The 22,581-nt window shown below is 42.4% G+C and overlaps 4 protein-coding genes across 4 annotated transcripts; all 4 read right to left on the bottom strand.

Annotated features, from left to right (window-relative positions):
- Positions 1 to 145: 145 nt before the first annotated feature.
- On the bottom strand, positions 146 to 2,823 carry htr6 (5-hydroxytryptamine (serotonin) receptor 6). Its single transcript, XM_027014550.2, has 3 exons — positions 1,897 to 2,823; positions 1,131 to 1,265; positions 146 to 579 (listed from the first exon to the last, which is right to left on the bottom strand). The coding sequence occupies exons 1-3, from the start codon at positions 2,821 to 2,823 to the stop codon at positions 223 to 225; spliced, it is 1,419 nt and encodes a 472-aa protein (XP_026870351.2). The 3' UTR covers positions 146 to 222.
- Positions 2,824 to 3,977: 1,154 nt separating this feature from the next.
- micos10 (mitochondrial contact site and cristae organizing system subunit 10) lies at positions 3,978 to 5,858 on the bottom strand. Its single transcript, XM_027014533.2, has 4 exons — positions 5,700 to 5,858; positions 5,155 to 5,202; positions 4,967 to 5,076; positions 3,978 to 4,737 (listed from the first exon to the last, which is right to left on the bottom strand). The coding sequence occupies exons 1-4, from the start codon at positions 5,761 to 5,763 to the stop codon at positions 4,729 to 4,731; spliced, it is 231 nt and encodes a 76-aa protein (XP_026870334.2). The 5' UTR covers positions 5,764 to 5,858; the 3' UTR covers positions 3,978 to 4,728.
- A 743-nt stretch (positions 5,859 to 6,601) lies between these two features.
- Positions 6,602 to 9,339, bottom strand: sike1 (suppressor of IKBKE 1). Its single transcript, XM_027014503.2, has 5 exons — positions 8,848 to 9,339; positions 8,611 to 8,716; positions 8,364 to 8,506; positions 7,661 to 7,774; positions 6,602 to 7,482 (listed from the first exon to the last, which is right to left on the bottom strand). The coding sequence occupies exons 1-5, from the start codon at positions 9,004 to 9,006 to the stop codon at positions 7,363 to 7,365; spliced, it is 642 nt and encodes a 213-aa protein (XP_026870304.2). The 5' UTR covers positions 9,007 to 9,339; the 3' UTR covers positions 6,602 to 7,362.
- Positions 9,340 to 9,793: 454 nt separating this feature from the next.
- Positions 9,794 to 20,232, bottom strand: si:ch211-197l9.2 (protein SOGA1). The gene is made up of 12 exons (XM_035522647.1): positions 20,171 to 20,232; positions 19,622 to 20,063; positions 18,731 to 18,955; positions 16,722 to 16,880; positions 15,307 to 15,372; positions 14,103 to 15,209; positions 13,831 to 13,923; positions 13,449 to 13,610; positions 12,750 to 12,986; positions 11,960 to 11,982; positions 10,559 to 11,837; positions 9,794 to 10,306 (listed from the first exon to the last, which is right to left on the bottom strand). Exons 1-12 carry the CDS (start codon positions 20,230 to 20,232, stop codon positions 10,154 to 10,156), a joined length of 4,008 nt encoding a protein of 1,335 aa, XP_035378540.1. The 3' UTR covers positions 9,794 to 10,153.
- Positions 20,233 to 22,581: the final 2,349 nt, after the last annotated feature.

Raw genomic sequence — 22,581 nt, 5'->3', positions numbered from 1 at the left:
CTGTGGTGTGATACAGTCTTGGTTTGGTTGTCTCGGCACCACCCCCACACGCTTTTGGCATGGGCGATATGAGCACACAGCCTCAATAGAATATCTTAAAAACGTTGTCCCCCCCCCCCCGTCTTAACATATTTCATGTGTAAACTATGCTAAACTCTTTTCAGGGAATATATTTTAAAAAAAACATCGGTTCGTTCCACGTCACGGTGCGGCAGCACCACTTCAGTCCAACGTGTTGACCTGGTTGGGTAGGAGCAGTGGCAGGTCCATCTCTGCATGCTCTGCGTCCAGCAGGTTTACAGCGTCAGTCGCCGTGGCGGGCAGCTGCGGTGGCTCGGAGGCCAGGGAGGGTGGCTCTGTGGGCAACTGGGGCTCTCCAGAGTTGCGTAGGGAGAGGGAGAGCGGAGGGGACGGGCGCCGAGGGGCGTGAGAGGAAGAGCAGCAGGGCAACAGGCGTCCCAGCGCTCTCTTGAAGTCCCGCATGAACAGGGGGTAGATAATGGGGTTCATGGTGCTGTTGCAGTAGCCAAGCCAAGTGATGGCATCAAAGAGCGAGGGTGGAATGCACTCGCACACCGCCTGGGCAAATGAAACAAGCAGCAACAACCAGCATTAGATAACGTAGGAGGTCAATAAACAGCAGGTTGGAAGAGTGGGAAAAGGTCATGGACATCTAGTTTTACCAGAAGAGGGGGTGGAGGGAGAGAGAGAGAGAGCCGTTCACACACCATATTGAGTGTGAAGGAGGGAAACAGACAGACGCACCCAGAAGCTCTCCGTGTCTGTGCTGTTTTCCGTGGGAGAAGAGCGAGGGACACAGATGGGGCGTGAGATGACTGAATTACTGAAAGCAGGATGGGTATCATTACAAAATTAAACAACTTTCTATTTGTCAGTCCTTCAAATGTCACATGCACCGGCACTGATTCTGTAGCCAATGTGTACAGTTACCATGATTGCAACCGCTGCATGTCTTTGAAGTGATCTTTGCCAGAGACAATGGGGAAGTTGGGAACTGTTCATAACTTGAAGCAGATTCAAAAACATCTAATATTTATATCAAATGTCAAGACCTTTTCTAGTGACCCCTCCCCACTATTCCCAGATTGTAACGAGTTAGGGACACTTACTTGTGCCATATTGGTGATGAAGAAAGGCAGCCAGGCACTAAAGAACAGCCCCAGCAGGACTCCCAGTGTCAAACTCGCTTTTAGCGCTCTCTTCCCCTGCCTGTGCGCCAGACGCCGCTCACTGTTCCCCGACAGCTGGGAGACGGAGGGGCACATGTTAAGAGAGACCTCGCCAAAGTTGGATTTGCAACACATTCCCTTGGGACAGCACTAGTTATTCACAATCCACTCTCTCAGACCAGCAATACCTCATCAATGTCCTTTCTACCAAATAGCTTAACATCTTCCACATTTCCAAGGGCTTCACCTTTCCCCTGCTTGTTTGTATTGTCCTGTACATGTATCGTTGCCTTCTACATTCACACCTATGCCTGCATACTCCCACTCAGTGTTTTTCATTAATACTATAAGATGTTTTTCGTGGCCTTTATTTAAAAAAATCTCTCTCCTACATCCATCCCTTTTTTATTATATGAAGGACATGGGTGACTTCGTTTTGAAAAATCCAGTGCTGCTTATTACAGCCTGGAAAATTCAGTAGATCAGAGCAGAAAGGCGATGCTAACTACAGGATGAGCATGTGAGTGCACACTGCACTCCTTGCTCGCTCTCTCTCCCTCATGCACATGCATACACATTGACACTTTTCAGCATTACTTTTCCATTTTCATTTTTCTCAATTTGCCTCAATTTAACTGTTGCTATCCCTAGCTCTAGCATTCTCCGCCTGCTCTCCCTTTCTCAGCCGTCTCCTTTATGTTCTCACCGGAGCATGTCGCAGCGCTGGAGGTTCCTGGTGGCTGTAGTCCTCTCCATCCTGAGCTACATGTGCAAGTGAAGGAGGATGGAGCGGTTCTCCAGGTGAATGGTGCGGGTACAGAGGATGTGTGAGGGCTTCCACTTGCCGTGCCTGCCGCCTTGCAGCCAGGAGGATGCGGCAGTAGGTAAAACAGATGGCTGTGGAAGGCAAGAAGAAGGTAAGGAAAGTGGCCACCAAGGCAAAGGGGAGGGTGACCCGCAGGCGACACTGCAACGACAAGCTGCCTGAGTTGGAGATCTGGAAGTATGAAGGTGGGTAATAAGAGCTCAGCCCTGGGGTTGTGCCGTTGGCCGAGCTGTGCCCTGAGTGGTCCTGTAGACGGCCCAGGCTGTGCCAGTCCATCTCTATTGGCAGGAAAGAAGTTAGAGCTGCCAAGCTCCAGGCCCCGCCCACAAGCAGCAAGGCACGGGGTGGGGTCATGCGCTGCTTGTAACGCAAGGGAGATATGATGAGGAGATAGCGGTCCAGGCTGATCACGCACAAGTTGAGGATGGAGGCACTACAGCACATCACGTCGAAGCAGAGCCAGACAGAACAGAAGCCAGGGGACAGCACCCAGGTTCCACATAGCACATTCAGCATGGCAGGGGGCATGACAACCAGAGCCACCATCAAGTCTGACAGGAAAAGGGACACTAGGAAGCAGTTGGAGGTGCACCGTAGGGATCGGTGGGCAAACACCAGAGCTATCAACAGGATATTCCCACAAGCTGTCATCAGAATGATGAGGGACAACATGACAGCTAGCAGCCATGGCCCACTGCCACTGATACTCCACACGTCACTGGTATAGAAGCTGTCACTGAAGCTCCTGTTACGGTGAGGATCCACAGCTGATGTTGATCCTGCCAAGGGCAAAGTGGAGTCGCTCATTGTGGGAGGTGTGAGATAAAATGCCTTCGGCCTCTGGTCTCAGCGAAGCGAGCACACATCCGGGATTTTTCAGGCACATGGAGATCAAAATGGGGAAAGAATATCTCCAGGTCATCTGTCAAGGAGTTAAAACGGGATCTTCAGATCTCATTGCAGGTTGAGTGTGAGCACCTCAGGTGAGCAAAGAGATATTCCCCACTGAAGTAATCCCTTCCATCTTCCCTTTGGCAAGGTTAGTGTTTTCATAAGATCAGTTGCTGTCAATCAAACATTATGGTATTCAGATGGTCCATTCAGCTCAGAAAAAAGCTAAGTGGTAAAATTGCATATCTTCCTTTCTGTGTCTGGCTTCTTCCGAGCTTAGTACCAGTGTGAGCAATTCTGTGCCTGTCAGTGTGCTGTGTGTAATGATGACACTCATTGGGGGAGGGCAACTGAGAGGTGGGCTTCAGTGTGAGTTAGTGTGTGTGTATGCGAGAACTGCGCTCTGAGAGCAGACGAATGAGGTCTTCTCATCTGTAGTACCTAGGGCATCATTAAAACAAAACGTTCTGAGGTCTGGTGGCGGGTTTGGGAAACGTACCCATCGTGCTGTCAGTTTAACGTTCTCGCACGTTGTGCACTGGCACTTGTAGGTAACACTGTGCCCACAAGTGCTCTACAGGTGTTGGTGCGAGGCTGCTTTTCCTCTCGGCTCCTCATTCCTCCTAATCCCTGTGTCCTCCACTCCAGAGTGCCTCCAAGCTCAGCACGCTGCTGCCAGAGACAGAACGCGTCTGAGCTTCGTACTCTTAATGCTGCTTATGCACACTCACAGCCAATGCTAATTTTTGAATTAATGGAGAGGTGCCAGGAATACAGATATTTCTTTAACAAAACAGTCATTTAGAAACAATCAGACCAAACAGATTTTTGCTTTTTTTTTTTTTTAAACAAGTGAACTCTTCAGCCAAGAAAATGTTTTTCTCCATGATCAAATGTATTTTTTTATTACAAAATTCTTTCACCCAAAAGGATTATAGATTCCTTTGATTGCTCATTTACTTTTAAACAACAGTTTTGAGTAAAGTCAATAACCTGGAAACAATTAAGCAATATTAGACGATAAAATTGCATTGCTGATAGCGTGAAATGAACTGCAGAAAACAAACCTCTCCAGGCATTCAAAACTCAACTTTTATAAGAACACAATAACCTTTTTGGTGTTCAGTGATATTCTCCAACCCATAACATTAAATTACTAAGAAACTCAAAACCTCGATACACATTTCCATTATGCATATTTATTTTGTTTTTTTAATGGTTTGGTTTAATCAAAGCTCTCTATCCCACTTAGCCCTTTTGAGAAACAGGCCACACAAAAATGCAATTATGTGCAAAAGATCATTCTTTTATAACAAAGAGGTGCTTCATATGTTGGTGTTCGCTCCGGAGCACAGAGGGAACGTGTGACTTGTTACAGTGCCAAACATTTCTCCAGACATAACCATGCTCAAGATAATATTAACATTTTGTGACAATGAGCAAATGCAATCGCTCGATACTGTATTGTTGTGTTGTCACACTGTCAGGGAAGTATAACAGTAAAGTCCTCTGGTGCATTTGTGATATTCTTCACAAAAGAATGATATTCTTCACAAAAACCACATATAATTTTCTGAAAATATAATATTAAAACTAAATGACACTGCAAATCATTTGTTGAAGCCAAAATAGCCTTTTATAATTGTTTTCCTTCCATGGTACATCATTCTGTACATTCAACATTTAACAACAACGTGACTAAATACGGACAGAATGTCTTTTTCAAGCACACAGAAACGATAGAGTGTGAAGACTGCAGAAAGCTTGTCAGATTTCAATGGGCAACAAAAGCCAGAGATGGAATCCTTCACTGATACAGCACTACTGCTTCTGAAAGAGATGAAAACAAAAAAATGGTCACTTCCTGTGTTGTCCCAACATATCATAGGGCTAGCACCCTAAAACACCCCCAAAATAAAGTTAACCGAATTAACGGGGCTCATCTGAGATTTCTTTGGGACCAAAGTGACAAATTGATGAAAAAACAAACTGTAGCATTGTATTTTGTGTTCAACAATATCAAGAGCTTGGTTTGACTAAAATGATTTAGCTAACTGACCTTAGTGTCACTACTGTATAGTAGATATGGTGACCTCAAGTCATTCTGGCAGTTCGAGTAAGCCATGCCCAAGCCTGCTCCTGTGCCAAACGCAACTGGCAGTGTTCTACCTGCAAGTACAGTTTAAATAATAAGCTTCATCTTAATTAGCTAATGAGAAACTTTTGGCTGTAACTGAAAATACTCACGTTTAAAGAATACAACCGAGAAGACAATACCCAAACCAAGACCAGCCCCTACAGGAACAAATGACTAGTCAGAAGCATAGCCACCAGGCTACAGATGTCGATAAAAAGTTGGATGTGAAATAGCGACTCCCTTCGCACAGAGGGCATTTAAATCTCATGTATATCAGGCGAAGACTAACGTGTGCTCCTTCAATAACGCTAGGTAACCTAACTAGCTTTTTCAAGAGTTAACCTAGAGAAACTAGTTAGCTAACCCAGGCATCTGGTGTCTCACCTCCATATAAAGGTTCTAACAAGCTATCTGTTCTAAAAAGTAACCCAAACACGATACGAAACTGTCCCTTAAGGTAATTAAAACAGTGAAAGTAACCTTAAATCGAAAACCAAATTGTCTCACGTTAGCTAAGATAAGCTAAGCTAAGTTAGCTGCGTTGGTGAGCTCCATTAAGTTTACATGGGCTTTACACGCTAAGCTAGCTAGCTAAGCTACTATAAATGTAACTGCATTCTTAATTTGCGGTTTCCCGATGACATAGAAATCTTACCAACTTTGACAGCACAGTCTGCAAGGCAACGGTCCCATTTCTGCCGTAGTTCTTGTTCAGACATAGTGAAACAGATGCTGTTAAGAGGTTGAATCGAGTTGACTTTGCATTAGGCGGCTAAGCTGCCCTACCTAACGCTGGCTAGCTACTTTGCAGTCAGCTCTACATGAATCGGCGCTGCTGCCCCCTGCTGGAGAGGCGTTTAAAGCTCTTTAATGTGGTGATGAGAGACGCGACAATTTCGGGACTCCGCCGCAGATGGGGCAGCCATTATTTTTACTCAGACTGATAAATGTCATTTTAAATGAGATGCACTTGATCTACTTCTGATATTTGCTGATGTGAATCTGAACATATTAGTAGAATTCACTCAACCCTATGAGCATGTTTCTGAACTGTGTGGGAGCTTTGCAGGCATATTACACACTGTCTCAGACCAAATTAAACAACAGGTGGGTTCTCTTCATTCTAAATAGAAAAGGGCTTGGCTTTCCCAAAGTCTGCAAAAACAGCACCATGTGCATTACCTTAAGTTAAATATTTGTTCTTTAATTTATGGATGACATAACAGAAATTTGACCTGAACAATGTAGGAAAGATAGGGGATTTTTTAATGAATTAAGAGCTACATCAGGTCATTCAAAGAGAATGCCATAGTACAATTTTTAAGTAATCAAAATGACTTAAAAAAAGTTTTTATGAAATAATTTTGATGTACACATGGTAAGGCCAAATAAAACAATTGTAATTAATTAATTTCATATCATTTTATAAACTACATCTAAAAAATACTGATTGAAAATGTATTGTTCTTTGGAATGCTGCGTGGTGTGTCACTAAGATTTTTAAGAATTATTTTCTTCAACTAACTGAGCCACTTATTCTATTAAAGCAACAAGCTGTAAACGATATTACAGTGACTTTATCATGGTCAGTATTAACAGTACTGTACAATTTGTTAAATTTGGCCAGTGCGGTTATACATATCAAGCCTGCCATCAACCACTAACGACTGTGGGCCCATTGCCCACAACCAGATTAATCCTTGACTAAAAAGTATTTTAGAGAGTGATTCACCATTCACCAATCTGTATCTCCTTATATAGTGGCTTCTCTCACATTGTCTACCTTCTGGACATTTCTTAAATGAGTATAATGTAGATTTCACTTCATGGTTATGAAAACATTGGGGTTACAGCTGTCACAGCCAATGAGTATGGAGATTCATCTGTATTTTCAGTTTATAATCTTTATAAAAAATTCACTAACAAGAAAGTAACATCGACATTATTTTTACTCAGCATCATCACCAGTGTTTCCGTGTGTGTGTGTATTTTATATATATATCAACATTTTCTGCAGATCTAAACATTTTTTAAAACACTGTAAATTTTAAATATTAAGTACTTTAGTTTGCCATGAGTCATCTACTTTAAATGCCTACTACTTAAACTGTACTTCCTGAGAACAGATAAATCCACCTCTATTTCTATACTGCAGAATAGTGCAACAATGAACAACAGGTTGAACTGGGATGGATCAGCAATACTATGACTTAGTCACCATAACTTAGATGTTGGTTAACACTTGACCTGAGATGGTACAACAGAATTTGCACTGAACCATAGCCACAAAGAATGACAATTGATGTCACTGGCCATCATCACTCCCTGTCAGAGGCATTAGTCTTATGCTCTGTGTCTGGTTGGCTGGCCTCTTCTTTTTGTAGTTTCAGTGAATTCTTACTGATGGTCAAAAGAGAATGCAGCTCCTTGTTTTCAATCTGAAGTAATAAAAAAATTCATCAAGTTTTGTAGGAGAAACCATGTGGCCAGTAGCTCACATCAACTAGCATAATGGTACAACAATGCTACAAGAGTGACAAAATAGTGTTTGTAATTACATTGCAAAACCAGATATTCAATGCAAGCATTTAGTCAGATATAGACTAAAACCATTACCTCAAGCTGAGCCAGTCTCTCTTTAACAGAACAATAGTGTTGGTCATCCACACACACTGCCCGACGCATCACCTGTCCCATCTCACAAATTCGCTCCAGCTGGCTCTGTACCTCCTGAGCAAATGACAGGCATGTTGAGGGTGACTTTGCAAAACAGACTGCATGCTTGTATATTCTCTGTCCTGGCTCCTAGATGGTGGAATGAACTTCTGCTTGTTGTGCGGACAGCAGAGTCCCTTGCACTCTTCAAATGCAGACTGAAGACCCATCTATTCATTGAACATTTAAATGACCACTGACCCTGCGCCTATTTTGACTAACTGAAATTAGTACTTATTGTAGGGTATTGTTTATTACACTGATACTGACTAAAAACTCTACTACTTATTGTTTTATGTAAGATAGCACTTATGTATTTTGTAGTTCTAGGCCTCAGCAGTGATCCCTGTATTTCTACAGTATTTTAGTTCAACGGTATAATGAACTCGAGCCTACTCTACTGTCTAGGATGTATTCTGAGTAAATGACAAAGCACTTTTATTATTAGATACATTTATATAGCGCCTTTCTCAAACTCAAGGACGCTTTACAAACATATCACTTTTTACACACTCAAACACCTTTTGTAAGTTGCTCTGGCTAAGAGCGTCTGCTAAATGCTGTAAATGTAAATGCTGTAAATTAGAAGAATGAGGGTATGCACCTTGGATTGGTCCTCATGCAAGGTGAGCACAGGCTTGGTGTCTAGCTCCTTCTTCCGCATCATCAGGTGAAGCATTTGTTTGCGATATCGACCCATAATCAGCTCCAGAGCATACTGGTGTTCCTCTAAAGAAACGCATAGTTCTGTGGAGCAGTGGAAGGAAACAGCACGGATTAATCATTCGGCATGTTGAAGCCTGCCACACAGTGTTCCAGGAATACTTATATAAGAAAATTAGGAACCCTGCCTCTGTTCTCTTGTTGAAGTTCCTTGATTTGAGTGTTCTCTTGGGTCAGTAGAACGTGGGGTTTATATTTAGAAACCTCCTGATAGCCCGGGCTTTCCTCCGTGTACTAAGGGAAAGTCAATGGGTTATACAGCGAACAAGACGAAATGCAAGTATTACACTGTCAGCGAGCCAAGACGAAAAGCTATTTGCTCTGACATTTGGAAATAAACCGATATTTTTCTAATGCGGACGTACCTTATCAGGGAGAGCGTTTCCAACCTCCTTCATGCCATGAACCCTCTGGCTAAGAAGGTTGGACTGTTCGATCAAGCCCTCGGCTGCCGTGTCATGATCTTTCAGTCTCTCCAGCAAAGTCCGAGCGTCGGACAACATCCTTTCTAATGTGCAAGACATCGTGATGTCTGTGTTACGTACCAGATAAAGTGGCCGATGCGGGTATATTCAGCAAAGTTGTTTTGTTTCTGTTGCTTAATCTTCAGGGAAATACTGTAAACACTCAATTAGCCTGCTAGCTAGCTAGCTAACAAAATATAAACGAAGCCCAGAGATGTATTCAGCATTGTTAGCTACATGTTTGTTGTTTCCGTCTTGTAGTGAAATATCAAATGTATTCAGATGACCAATTACTGATATAATATCGCAAATGCTCAACTGATGGACAACTTAACGAGCTAACCAAACCTGTTGCTCCTAAAACTAGGACAGGGGCGCACGCTTTTGACACATTTCCGCTGTTCTGTTTCAAACAAATAGATCCTTTGATTGCTTGATAAGTACTAACTGAATTTTTAAAAAGTGATTCCCATAATTGGGAATAATCAATAATGTTACTAGTTCACTATACTAAATTATTGATATTTTATTGATAGTACGTCGTCTCAATTCGCGTCATTCTTATGCGACTGGTATGTCATTACATTGGTCTGTAGGGGGCATGCTTAAGAGTTTAAGAGTATCATCTGGTAGTTAAAGTATAATAATCTTTGATTGTTCTGGATAGTTTGAAATAATTATATATGTAACTCTGAAACACTTTTGATAGCCCCTCGTGACAAGTTTGAAGTGTTCAAGAGACAATAAGAAACCAATGTGATATATGATGGATTTATTTACACCTTATTATATGGCCTTTATATGGTTGACCTTTAAGGAATCTAACAGTCTATCAGTAAATAATATAAATAAACAGTACAAAAATCCAAAGAGAACACATCATAAATTACTTCCACATAGATACACCATATATTAGACCACATAAAGCAACCTCGCTCTCTGAAACACTACACCTAAACACATTTGTCACATAAATTAATCCAAAACAATTTTCTTTATATTTTAATGGCTACGAATCAAGTGCTGAAAGCAGTGGGAAAGTGTCAGTCAACCATGTCTACAAGATCGTCATTATGCATTTGTTCCTTATTGCCACTCCATCCAATTCAGTCATTTATGAAAGTACCCATGCCAAGTACATCACCAGCTCTTCAAAGAATCCCATCAGCTGTGCAGTGGTATCAGTGGTTCATGGTGACTGCACCGCTCACTGAGAAGGCAGATCCTCTTTCCCACCAGCTGCCATGGGGTGTTCGTGAGGGCGGAGTCTGCAATGGTTACGGGCATGGTGAAGGTTGGGGTGTGATGCTCGAGCAAAGCAGGAAGATAGAGTTCGAGACCTGCAGTCACAGGAGCGATCCTTCATGGGAAAAGACTGAATGTCAAACCGGAGAAATTAAGCATTAAATCTACATCACAGAAAAATGTTCAAACAGCTACTGAAAATTTAACATTTCCTTGATAAGGATTTATGCTGTTTTTCTGAACTACAACATTTACCATTTGTTTTTTTTAGCAAAGTAGATTAGATACCAAACATTACATTTTTCCTCACACTCAGTCGGATAGCTTACAGTTTATATGACTCTTTCCACACTTTTATGCTACTTACCTCCAGAGTTACTTGGCCACGGCCCTTGTCCTTTCTCAGGGGTGTTTTACTGCTCTGACACTGGAACTGACTCTGGGATTGTGTCTGGCCAGGCCCTAGTTCATCTTTATGACCCTGTTTTATAAATCTGCGATTAACGATTTTGGTGACACTGTCACTCCTGAACAGCTGCACAGTGGGAATACGAGAGGGAGGCCCTTCTGTTTTCTTCAGTTTTACTTGGCCAACATGATCCCTGCGTACCACTGGTGCTTTCTCCCTGCCAGGCTTGGGTTTCTCACCACGACCACACACACTGCGAAAAAGCTCCTGAACCAGTCCATATTTGTGGATGCCCGTGGCCTTGCGTCCAGCAGGCTTTTCACTGCCTCCCCCCGATGCTGAGCTGGATCTGGTGGCACTTGAGTGAGCCCAGGCTGAGGAACCAGAGCTACACTGGGGCAGAGGCCACAAGCTATGATCCTTAGTGACCTCCAGCCTAGAAAAATTGGTTAAAGATTGGGAGGAGGACAGCCCCGGAATCTTCTCCATGGAAGGTGGAATCTGTTGGTGGTGACCAGACATGAATGAAGTGACTCTTGGTGACCACTGTTTCCCTGTACACACACTTTGGGGGTCCTCAGTTTGGAGTGCCACACTATTAACTTGTGGCAGGGCATGAGTCTGGGTTCCTGTGCTGACTACCTCCAAAATATGGTTTCCTGAGCCCCTCCCTCTCCTTCTATCTAGAGGCTTGGGGAAGGAAGACTGAAGCACATTGGCTGCTATTTCCTTCATGTCATCACTCAGGTTGGCTGAGACTTCTAATCCACTGAAGGGCAAGCAAGATGAAAATGAACTACCAAAGGACTGGAAACCAGAAGAAGAGTTGGACCTAATGACAGTGCCAAGGTCGCACTCTGTCGCATTTTGGCACTCAAAAGCTAGAGTACCCTGCCAGCTATCATAGAGAGAAGTGGAATGTCCATTTGTGTGTTTGTGTGGAGAATTGCAGCAGCGTTGTAGGTCCTCTGCGGGCTTCTCACACTTATCCACGTAAAGGTGGACTCTGTGCGCCGATGGCGGGCTGTAGTAAATCCTTAGGCTAGTTCTCTCGGGAGCTGTGTGGCTTTTTTGAGCTGCCTCCTTTTTGAGGCTCAGACCAGGAAAGCTGGGAGACATGATGAGACAATCCCAGGTCTTACAGGGACCTTCTCTGTCTATAAGAGCTGCTTCTTGAGTGAGGTATAACCAGTTCTTGTTGGGTGTATGTGTTGATTGACCAGCTTTAGGATCCACTCTGTGGAGGAAGAATTTCTGACATGATGAAAGATGCAACATTTTAGTCAAACTTATCTGTCTAATTTGATGATGATGATTGAGTTATAATGTTTGTATGCGGAATATGACGGTGAAACTGACCTCTTAGTCCTAAGTCCATATGGCTGAAAGTTAATTAAAACAGATAGTTAGTCAAATTCTTCAGGATTTGTGTGTCAAGAGTGCTTATTTTTTAGTAGCAATGTATTTTAAGATTTGCTGTCATTCCCAACATGCTATCAGAGTTTGGAATACTTTTTATGTACCTGGAAATTTGTCATACCTTTAAAAATACCTCGTCATGTGATCTATCCTCAGTGAACTTCATAGCACCTTTTGTGCCTTTACTCTTCCGCTCAGATCCTAGTCTCTCTTTTGCTGCTGTTTGTGTGTCCCCTTACTAAACCCTCTCTGAAGCAGATGTCCTGTTTTCAGCTGATATTTGAGTTTACCCTAACATTCCATAGTCCCAACAGGTTATTAGCCTAAATTCTACCCTCACACACTCACAGGGTAGTTTCTGCTCACTAACCCCATTTTGCCTGAGCCACAGTTTGAAAGAAGGTTAATCACCGTGTACTATGGTGCTTTACACATAATATTCACTGGCTTTAGATATGTAAGTATCAAATACCAATTGTTCAGTAATAGTTCTTTTGATTTCAAATGTAACACTCTGTGAATGATGAGGAAGGTGGGCTCAAAAATATGATTAAAATTTTACAGGGTCAGCAACGACATCAAAAAGGTAATTAATTACAAGATAGTAAACTGTAAGTATTGTATAAATATTTAATTTATAATTGATATATTATTATATGATGACTTGTGTGATATCTAAATATAGGTGAGAAATGGTGTACGGATATACCAATCCGAGAACATCTCTTACCTCTTTAGCATTGTTTGGCTCGTGCCAATCCTGACAGGCCTGATTGAGGTGTTTTAGAAACTCCTGCCTCTCACACCTCCAGTTTCGCTCACACACCATCAGCTGTTGCGACATATCCAATACAGCAGCATAAGACTCGACTAAATGGTGCTGAAGCTTCTCAATGTGGTCCTTTTGTGATGCCATCTTTAGGTCGGGAGAACCCTTCGCTCCTGCACATTCAGATGTACTCACCAGCTGTGTACACAAACAAGACAGTCTGGAAGTGAGTAGAGTTTTGATCACGAAAGCCAGTAGGATGTTACATTCAAACCTCAACTTACAAAAAGATAAAAACAGCCTGGCACTTGAATCCTGCAAAATTTTACCGCTTAAACCCGTAAAGGTTTTTTCCACTTATTGAGTTTGGCATTCCCTCAAGAGCCTGCAATTTTGAGTGTGTAACAACCATGATTTTCAAGAGCTTCAACCACTGTTATAATTTCTTCTTTATTTTCCATGACTTGGGTTTGTGCACTGTGGCTGATTACAATAATGCTAAGCAGAAATCACTGATTGTTAGATGGAGAAAAGGCTCCCAGTGGAGTAATGCCAGACTGAATTCAACTGCAATTTGAAAGCGAAAGATCAAAGCCTACAAGATTCTGGATGTGTATTTCTTTTCCCAGTTATAACAGAATCAACGACCTGATCCCTCACCCTGCCTATAAGGCATTTGGGCTCCATACACTCCACTGTTGATGCTGCTTTAGCTTGGGCAAACTGCTGTGAAATATGCTGGCTAGTCAGGTACTCCTCCTGCAGCTCACAGCCCAGGTCGTGCAGCACTGCCCTCAGATCTGAGAGGAGAACCCTGCAAACCTGGATTTATGAGTTGAATGGGAGCAGGGTTAGATGGTGTATCAAAAGCTTTACTTCATGTATCAGTACATGCATCACATGGCTTCAAGTATCTGCGCATTAGGGAGCTTGATTGAAATTGTTATTTACATCTTTGCACTACAGTGAAAACACACATTTCACCACTCCCACCAAACTTATCTATATGGCGTGGTAACGGTGGTCCCATTCTCATTCATACCTGTCTGTGGCATTTTTCATGAGTTTTGCAGATTTTCTTGGATCTGTGTAATTCTGCTTCCATTTGACAATAAAGATCCTTCTGGAAGTCCATCTTAAAACAACAGACAATCATTACAACTTACAAAAAGTATTACATTACAAAAATCACAAATGGATCCTCAGCAATGAACCGTGTTCTAATTCTCATATCCATCACTATTCTGAGCTCACAAATCCCTCTTTAACATAGCACACGAAGGAAAATATGTTTCTGAGTGGCTACAGCATTACCTCAAACAGGCTCTTGCATTCTGCAGGTCTCTTCCCCTCACGCCACTGCTGGAGAAAGCAGCGCAGCTGCACTGTTATCAGCACAAGGCTGTCCTGGTTGCAGTTTTGTTCCCAGGTGCAGTTTAAAACACGGACCTCTTCCTCAGTGGGAGTTTGCTGTGCTGCGTGTTTGTCAGTCTGCAGCACAGGATCCATATTTGCATCTTCAACTTTACCTGAACTCATGCTATTTGAGTCATGGTCAGTGAGTGTTGACTTCACCAGAGACTCCATATTTACAACAAGGGCATGTAACTGCTCTTGGAGCCCCTCCAGTCCAGAGGTCAGGAACTCACACTGGTTATCAACCTTGCTGAGGTAAGGTGAGCTATAAGTAGAGGATGGTGAGAGGCCATTTTTTGCTGGGGCTGTTAGGAACTCAACTGTCGATCTAACAAGAGTAGCCTGGTCACGGATTGCAACGAGGGTTTCTTGGTCCTTTAGACTGAGATTGCACTTCTCCACATATGGGACCTTACTTCCACACTCTGGAATCTCAGCAGACCTCACCCGACTTTCAAGCGTTTCCCTCTTCCCTTCTATCGGCTCCTCTCTATGTATCTGGCCTAGCGGACAACCCTCCGATCCTTCACCCTCCGAGTTTTTGTGACCTCCATTTCTCTTTTCAAAGTCACGATGTTCACGGTTTCCTCCTCCAACCTCCTCTCCTTTCTCCATGCAGACAGAGACAGCCAAACACTGCCCTGCCGCCCCCATCAGCTCATCTTCGTCCTCTTGGCTTCCGCCAGCTCTCTCCCTCAGTTCGCTCATCTCTGCTCGCAGACCCCGGTTCTCCACTTCCAGCTCCACAATTCGGCGGCTCAGCAGCGTGGCCTCTTCTTCTACTAGTCGCAGGTGAACTTTGACCTCTGCTTCACGGGTGTGGGCAGAGTTAGTAGAGCCTGCTGCAGCCTGGGATGCGTCCACATCACCATAAAGCAGTCTGTACCTGGCCAGCTCCTCCCGCATGCTCTCACACTCCATTGCTGTCTTAGTCAGCTTCTTGCACATGAGGGCCGACTCTTCTTTAGCAAAATGGAGCTGGCATTTCAGATCAGCACCATCATCCTAGCAAAAGGAAAATTATGAATTGATCCAATCAAATATAGTTCAATGCAAACAAATGACACTGAAAACAAACAAGCATGACATTATTGGCATTTACCAGTGGAGAGAGTTTCTTTTCACTCTTGCTGCCGGTTGATCTCAAACTTCTTCTCCTAAGAAGATTCTGTGGAAGCACCAGTGGTGTATTTGAAATGAACTGCTCATTTACTGACCAACTCATTCTTTTTAATTTGCTTTCTTTTCCCTCCTACACATTTTAGTTCATTCCACACACCACTACATTAGTTCATAGAATACAGGCACATTGTGCATGTGATATACAGACTCATACGGACAGCTCTCAGCCCAGGATCCATTACTACAGTTCAAACATGTGTGCTGCTCTAAATATGAGAAGAATGTTAGCTAGCGTCAGTCTCTCTGACTACTTCTGTGGCAACTATCCAGGCTTCAGGGGCTGCAATGGCCTCAGACGTGACATTCCCAGTGGATATTATAAAAATACCATCAGTGACCTAAACTCAACTCAGATTATACTATGGATTATACTTATTTTACAAAGTACAACAACTATCATCTTGTCTTCTTAATGCATTCAGTAACGTTTTTCATTTACAAAATAAATAAATCCAGCAAGCACCAGTTTAGTTGCAGCCATTGTAGTGGCAGACCACAAACCAAATCAAATGTTCATTTATGGGCTGGTACTGAATCTTCTCAATACATTTTGAATGGACTATAGACATGTTTTCATTTTGCAGGTAGTTTTTATTGATTATGTCTCAGATTTAGGCACAGATAATCTGTTTGTCAGCAATTTGCCCTGCTGCCAAGGATCAGAGTGGTGTAGCAGCTGTTTGAGATGAGCAGCCTGAGCTAAGATGGTACTAATCACTGAATCCTGGATTAAACTCAACCATGCTGCAAAGCAACACTGTCCTAAAGAAAGCCTCTTCAGCCAATCAGGAAGTTAGGAATTAACCAAGCTAATCTCTGTTGTGTAGCTAGTTCTTTTTAGAAGAAACTATAGTGTTAAGGTGATGAGGAGGAATTCAGATTGCTTTACATTTTTCAGTGTCTATACACTGTAGCCAACTTCTAAACATAATCCACATTGGCACATGCTAACTACCATACAACCAGTAGTGGATAGATCAGGACCTTCCTCTGTAGATGTATTTATAGTTGTTGCATGGCTCAGTCACCCTCTCCCTGACTCCCTATTTTCTGTCCTTTCCTCTCTCTCCCTCTCTTTCTCTCTCTCATCATCAAACTCTTTCCCTGCACCCACAAAGGGAATAACAGCTGTCCCTTGATTCCTCTGCCTGGCCAAAGTGTCAGCTGTTGGTCACGCCCATCACACCCAAAGCCTGGGTCAAGGGCACCTTAACCCCCTGGGAAGAGAATGTTGGGTTGCTGAAGAACATGAGTGCACAAATTGTAGAGGGCAAAGCCAGTGATCTGTGTAAAATGCTTTCCAAATCAGATCTGTATAGAGAAACTGTTCAGTACCTCTCTGGATTTGTCCAGCTCTGTCTGCAGGACCTGCTTGGCCACCTCCAGGTCCTGGAGACGCTCACGTAGACACTCGTTCTCCCCCTCCAGCTGAGTGCTCTTCTTCTGCATTACTTCCAGCTCACCATGTAGGCGAAGGGACACACTTTTCGCAACCTGAAAGCGCAGCACTCTTGTAGAATCAGTTCAATGCGTAATGCAAACAACCCCTAAGCACAGGCTGCTCAAATGTTCTTTACTTTCATGGGCCAGTAAAATATGACCTGAGGGGGATTTATTTCAAAACAGGACTGTATTATTTATTTATGCAGCAGTGTAATACTGTAAAAAATAAATGAGTGCTATGAGGATAAAGGTGCGAAATCTCCAATGGCATTATCCAGGATATGATTTGAAAGTGTATGTGACTATGATTTTCAGCACAATGCTCTCTCTTTTCTTTTACTGGTTGTGGGCATACGGACAGAATATTAAGAGCAGAATTAAGTAGAGTGGTTGGCCTGTTCCTACTTCTATCCAGAGAACAGTACTGTATTACACAGATTTTCACTATATTTAGAGAAAGATTAAAATATGTGGAAGGAAAGAGTAAGCGAGGTGGTTCAAGCTTCCAAAATCACCTTGGTAATGGTTGAGTAGAAAGGGCCTTGGAGGATTTTTAATAAGGAACACATACATATACACACACACATATATACTGTCCCAGTTTGTGTAAAAAAGGCTGAGAGTATTCATTTCCTCCACATGCCTCAAAAATAGACTGCTTATGGGCATGACCACAGTGAACACTGACAGCTGCTGGGAGACTTCCCCCAGTGAAGCTGTTGGCCACACACACACATACACACACACACTTATTCACAAAAGCACAAACAAATTAAAATTTGTGCAATTGCAAAACTAATTTACTAGCATAGTTCACAATTCCATTTACTTTTCAAAAGAAAATAGGCTTATAAAGTCTTGGGTTTAAGCTTAACAAGGACAAACAAGGTAAGATTAAATGGAATTTGTGCACAACATGTGGCAGACCTCAAGGGAAGCATACAATGATGTGGTTTGCTCCTGCTGAGTTGATCGGTTTTTAATGGCTATAACATTCCTGCACAACTCCCTTCCCCTGATTGGCTGATGAGTTTAAACCAAAAAATGTTTTTGTTGTAACTGGTCTGCCCAAAACCAGCAGCTGGCAAGCACAGCATACAGGATTTTTCCCTCCGTTTTACCGTAAATGAGAGTTGGAGCAGAAATGAGTCTCTTGCTAAAAGTACAATCAAAGAACCTCAAGAACATCTCTGTGAACTCAAATGCCTACTCTATTCTTTGCTCGGAGACTGTTGCCCTTGTCACAGTCTTGAGTAAAGGTTTTAATGCTTTAGGACCAGAAAGCCTCATGATTTCACAAACACAATGGCTGAATCACAGAATGTTGATTCATAAGTTGTCTTACAGAGTAACACTTAGTCGGTCCACAGATGCAAAATCTTAGCACACATCCCAAATGGATGAGAGATGGATGAATGGAATCCATCACAGTGTTTTTCATTACACACAACACTGTGAGAGGAAGAGTCACTCATTAAATCGCCAGTGACAAGGAGGAAAATCAGAGGTGGGACTTAAGTTCACACTGTAATTTCACACTGATACATTGAAAAAGAATGCTTGCTCTTTCCCATAAATGTGAATAAACATGACTCCTGTGTTTATATATATTACTCAGAGAGAAACATGCACACAGAAACTATACCATTGAAGATCGCACACATTCACTTTTTCATTAATAAATCCATATTGTCATCAAAAATAGCATGTTGTAGGCCAAATAAATTCAAACCTAGACTCTGCATCCAAATTTGGTCCTGGATTGCGTAACAACTCTCTACATTTGATAATGTAATTTTGTAATCTTACCTGACTGGTTGCTAAAGGAAAGTGTAAAATCTCTAGTGCCCAGCCTTCAGGGGGTGTGATTTTTAAAAATAACTATTTAAAAGGGTACTAACCTGAATATCATGCTCCAGAGTACGGATGAGCTCCCCGTCCACCTGGCCGGTCTGGGCCACGCGCAGGCTCCGCCTCTCGGCCTTGCGGAGCCGGTACTGCAAGATGCGGCAGGTCTTGTTGACCTGGTCCAGCTGTTGTCTGAGCTCCTGCAGCTGGTACATGTCTTCCTCCATGTACATGTCCCTCATCTCCAGCATCTCGGAGCGCAGCTCCTCTGCCTCATCCTGCAGACAACAGTGCTGGTCAATCAACATTGTACGTGAAACTGGTGGTGTTCATAAATACGGCACAAAACAATTGAATGTCCACAGACTTATCACAAAGTGTAAGAGGTGGGAGAAGCTCTACATCATTTAAAATAAGTTATTTTGTTTTTCAGCAGTAACTGACAGAAAATCGGATTTACACAAAATTCTAAATGTTCTAAATGTTGATACCTGTGCCTGGTTTTTATAAAACTGTAGATTTATGTGCTTTTGCAAAGACCTCTGACGGAATGTGTGAATCTGCTGGTATCACGACATCAATGTTTGCCTTCTAGCACCTCTGTAACTGTTTCAGGACCAGACTTTAATCACAGCGTATTGACATGTTTAACCCGAGTTGTGTTCCAGGACAGACAGCATATCGAACTGCTTGAGTGTCACCTTTCTTCTCTTGAAACAGCTTGGATTCACGTTATATCGTTTTACGTCCTTTAGTTGCACATGAGTTACAGCATTGGACAAAAGGTAATCAGCGAAATTCTTAATCTTTAAGGAGAGTAAATACTAAACCAGTTTTTAGCTGTGGATAACGTAAATACGTGTGAAAATTAACACGTTAGGTTACTAGAGCTTTAAACTTTAAGAAGCTGAACATTCATTGAACACACGATGAAATATTCTTACCTTTAAATATTCATTTTCTGACCGTAAGTCGTCGATCTCTCGCAAAAGATCTTTGTGCAGACCGTCAGCGATGTCCCCGGTGAGATCCGAGAATGTCTCAGGTGCGCCGGCGTTCAAGCGCCTGTCAAAGGAGACCAAAGACCGCTCGTCTCCAGTGGAGATACTTCTATCTTCAAAACCAAGCCCCGGTGACACGGTGGTATGGTCCACTGATGAAAGTAAATTGTTGCATTTAACAGCAAAATCGGGTAGTTTTTCTCTCGAGTCTCTTTTCCTTTCCCTGTCGATCCCTTCTTTCCTCATTTCGATGTCGATGCTCTGGGCAATGTTAGATATTTTATTCTCTTTCAATGTGCAGTCGGATGTCTCCGAACTGCTGTCCGTGGACGACAGTGTAACACCAGTACAACCAATAGGTATGCTATCGGCGTCGGAAAGTTTCCTTGGAGCAGACACTTTACTACGGTGCTTTTGAGAGCCAGAGGCTGACCGAACTGGATTTCCAGTGCGCGTTCCTCTGTCTGGTTTTGTCTCCTTTCCACCACTTACCGTGTGACAGGTGGCGGCCGTACTAGTCGAACCACGTTTGCAACCTGCTTTTGAATGAGCATCGTTATGTCTTGTTTGTGATGACATTTCATTCATATATATATTTTTTGAGCGCTGACGAGACTTTGACGTGACGTCACGTGCAGCCCGGTACCGACGCGTCCGTCTTGAGTGCGCGTGCCTGTAAATATCTTGTCGGTTCCGTGGGCTCTTGGATAGGTGAGCATAAAACGGAGGCCTTTTCTCAACTTTTGTTTCGTCATGCAAACCACACTATGAAAATTGAAAACAAACAAACAAAAAAATCCCCTACAAAATAATTTCAAGATAGAGGTTAGACGTCAACCAATTCATTTATTATCCATACACCGCACACGACTGTATCTGTGAGTAAGACACGGCCCGTGATACTACCTGCACATGGGTTTATTTTTGCCGGTTAGGGTGCTTTCCCTTGTTGATCAAAGAAGCTTTGGAAGATTTAACTGCGACCAGCTTCACCAGTCTGTGTGCCTAAAGCTGGCTTTGAATTCATACATGCGCGCCCCCTGCGCCCCCTCCGCCCCTGGCGCTTGCGCGCACACATACGCCTCCACACAGTCAGACATTTCAGGTTTAACGCGTGTTAGCTTTATATTGTGCAGATTCAAAGGTTTGTTAGAAAGAAAATGAGGTCTTCGGTATTTGCCCAGGAAACATACCTCTTTGGACTTTGGAAAAAATGTATATCAGCTTGATAAAAAAGTATCTGTGATTCTTTGTTTCATTTGTTTAAGATCTCCGTATGATCTGGGCACATGACATCAGTAAATACAAACAAATTGACCAGGGTCATGGCGGGGACATTGGTAGGCTGCCAACAAAAGTAACTGAAGAATCTTTATAATAAAGCTTTACTTATAAGCCATTATATTGTTAATGACCCAAAGTAGCCCCCTCGTTCTGAGTTTGAATTGCTCCCCTCTGGGAGAATCTATAAAACGTACCCTCCCAAATAAAAAATATTTATAAGGGTTCTTTTGTGCCAATGCAATAACATATTAGCAAATCAAGCTGCTAACTTCTGTAGTTTGTGTCTAGACCCCATATGTATGCGCATGTGTGTACACCTTTTCTTTGTGAAACCACAGATGATTATGTTGTTTTGGCTGGACAATAAAGTTCATACCAATTCTAATTCTAATTCTAATTCTAATTCTAATTCTAATTCTAATTAAATCCTAGTTGGCACACTTCATGCGATGAAGCTAGTGCGTGCACTCTCACTCGAGAAACACAGGGAGTTTGCTTTATAAGTTCGTGTGTATAGTGCTGCCTTTAAGTGGCTTGAATCTTTGGTAATGATGCACTGTTTATATTTATTTAAGTACTTAGTACTTAGCATTTAAGTACTTGGTTTATATTTATATACATGGTTATATTTAAAGACTTAGGAGACCCCAGAGTGTTACAGTGATCATCATCTGTCAAGGACAGAGAAAAACGGGCAGTTAAAATTAAATCCACCAGCGAGTAGTTGGTTTCACCTATAGCACAGTATCAAAAAACGTCTTGTCCTGCCATCTTGTGGTGACCAGTAAAACTTTAATCACGTGTTGTAAAATTGTTATGAAGACTCAGTATTAAAATATTTTTGAGGAAAAAAAAAACGTTAAAATGATTTGAGAATACATTTAGGTATATTTGCTGTTTTACTGAACCAATATTTTTCTCTCTATCCACTAATAATAAAAAGGTCTAAAGAGTTTATGGACATGGAGCTATGGGGGATCTGTAGTGACTCAATGCATTATTAGTATATACAAAACTGTAATTTAATGGCATTATATTTCATTAACATTAAATGGAATGTCATTTCCACAGTGACGGGTGACGTGTGTAAATATTACATTCCGTAAAATATCAGGTGCCTTTTTAAACAGAATATGACACATAACTATCAAGGACTACAATAATTTTTATGTTAGCACTTCGAGCAGATGGTAGTACATAAAAAATATAAAATACGATTACACACTAACCGTTTGCTTATGTGCCTCAAACCCTGTGGGGACCTTCCATAACCTAGATGCTTCTAACAGGCACACATAGCTTATAGTCGACGTCGCAATCATTATTTATCACACATAAACTAATAAAACTTAAAAGTCCTTCGGGAGTAGCTGCACGCAAGGCGAGAGTGCAGCTGCCAAGGCAGATATTTATTACCGTGCTTATAAATAACACCCTTCCATACCTTTTTAGTACCTTCCCCTTTCATGCAACGCCTATTGGGACGGACCTCCCAAGCCCTTCCGATAGGTTTTCCCCCTGTCTTTCAGGACCTGGGCCGTAGGTTTTCTCTCTGTCTTTCAGGACCTGGGCTGTAAGTTTTCCCTCTGTCTTTCAGGACCTGGGCCGTAGGTTTTCTC

The sequence above is a fragment of the Electrophorus electricus genome, chromosome 24 (genome assembly GCF_013358815.1).
Source record: "Electrophorus electricus isolate fEleEle1 chromosome 24, fEleEle1.pri, whole genome shotgun sequence".
NCBI classification, from domain to species: domain Eukaryota; kingdom Metazoa; phylum Chordata; class Actinopteri; order Gymnotiformes; family Gymnotidae; genus Electrophorus; species Electrophorus electricus.
Note: the sequence above shows the minus strand (reverse complement) of the source record. Positions and strands in the feature narration are given on the sequence as shown.

What these genes read in the sequence shown, in the direction of transcription:
- htr6 (XM_027014550.2), bottom strand. Translation starts at nt 2,823, where the DNA reads ATGAGCGACTCCACTTTGCCCTTGGCAGGATCAACATCAGCTGTGGAT. An exon ending in CAGCGCTGCGACATGCTCCG is followed by an intron (nt 1,266 to 1,896) that starts GTGAGAACATAA and finishes TCCGTCTCCCAG; the next exon opens with CTGTCGGGGAACAGTGAGCG. An exon ending in TCATCACCAATATGGCACAA is followed by an intron (nt 580 to 1,130) that starts GTAAGTGTCCCT and finishes TCATTTGCCCAG; the next exon opens with GCGGTGTGCGAGTGCATTCC.
- micos10 (XM_027014533.2), bottom strand. Translation starts at nt 5,763, where the DNA reads ATGTCTGAACAAGAACTACGGCAGAAATGGGACCGTTGCCTTGCAGAC. An exon ending in AGACTGTGCTGTCAAAGTTG is followed by an intron (nt 5,203 to 5,699) that starts GTAAGATTTCTA and finishes TTGTTCCTGTAG; the next exon opens with GGGCTGGTCTTGGTTTGGGT. An exon ending in CTCGGTTGTATTCTTTAAAC is followed by an intron (nt 5,077 to 5,154) that starts GTGAGTATTTTC and finishes CTGTACTTGCAG; the next exon opens with GTAGAACACTGCCAGTTGCG.
- sike1 (XM_027014503.2), bottom strand. Translation starts at nt 9,006, where the DNA reads ATGTCTTGCACATTAGAAAGGATGTTGTCCGACGCTCGGACTTTGCTG. An exon ending in ACTTCAACAAGAGAACAGAG is followed by an intron (nt 8,507 to 8,610) that starts GCAGGGTTCCTA and finishes ACTGCTCCACAG; the next exon opens with AACTATGCGTTTCTTTAGAG. An exon ending in TGCATGAGGACCAATCCAAG is followed by an intron (nt 7,775 to 8,363) that starts GTGCATACCCTC and finishes TCATTTGCTCAG; the next exon opens with GAGGTACAGAGCCAGCTGGA.
- si:ch211-197l9.2 (XM_035522647.1), bottom strand. Translation starts at nt 20,232, where the DNA reads ATGCTCATTCAAAAGCAGGTTGCAAACGTGGTTCGACTAGTACGGCCG. An exon ending in ATGAAAAATGCCACAGACAG is followed by an intron (nt 13,611 to 13,830) that starts GTATGAATGAGA and finishes TCATAAATCCAG; the next exon opens with GTTTGCAGGGTTCTCCTCTC. An exon ending in AGCCAAACAATGCTAAAGAG is followed by an intron (nt 11,983 to 12,749) that starts GTAAGAGATGTT and finishes ATTAACTTTCAG; the next exon opens with CCATATGGACTTAGGACTAA.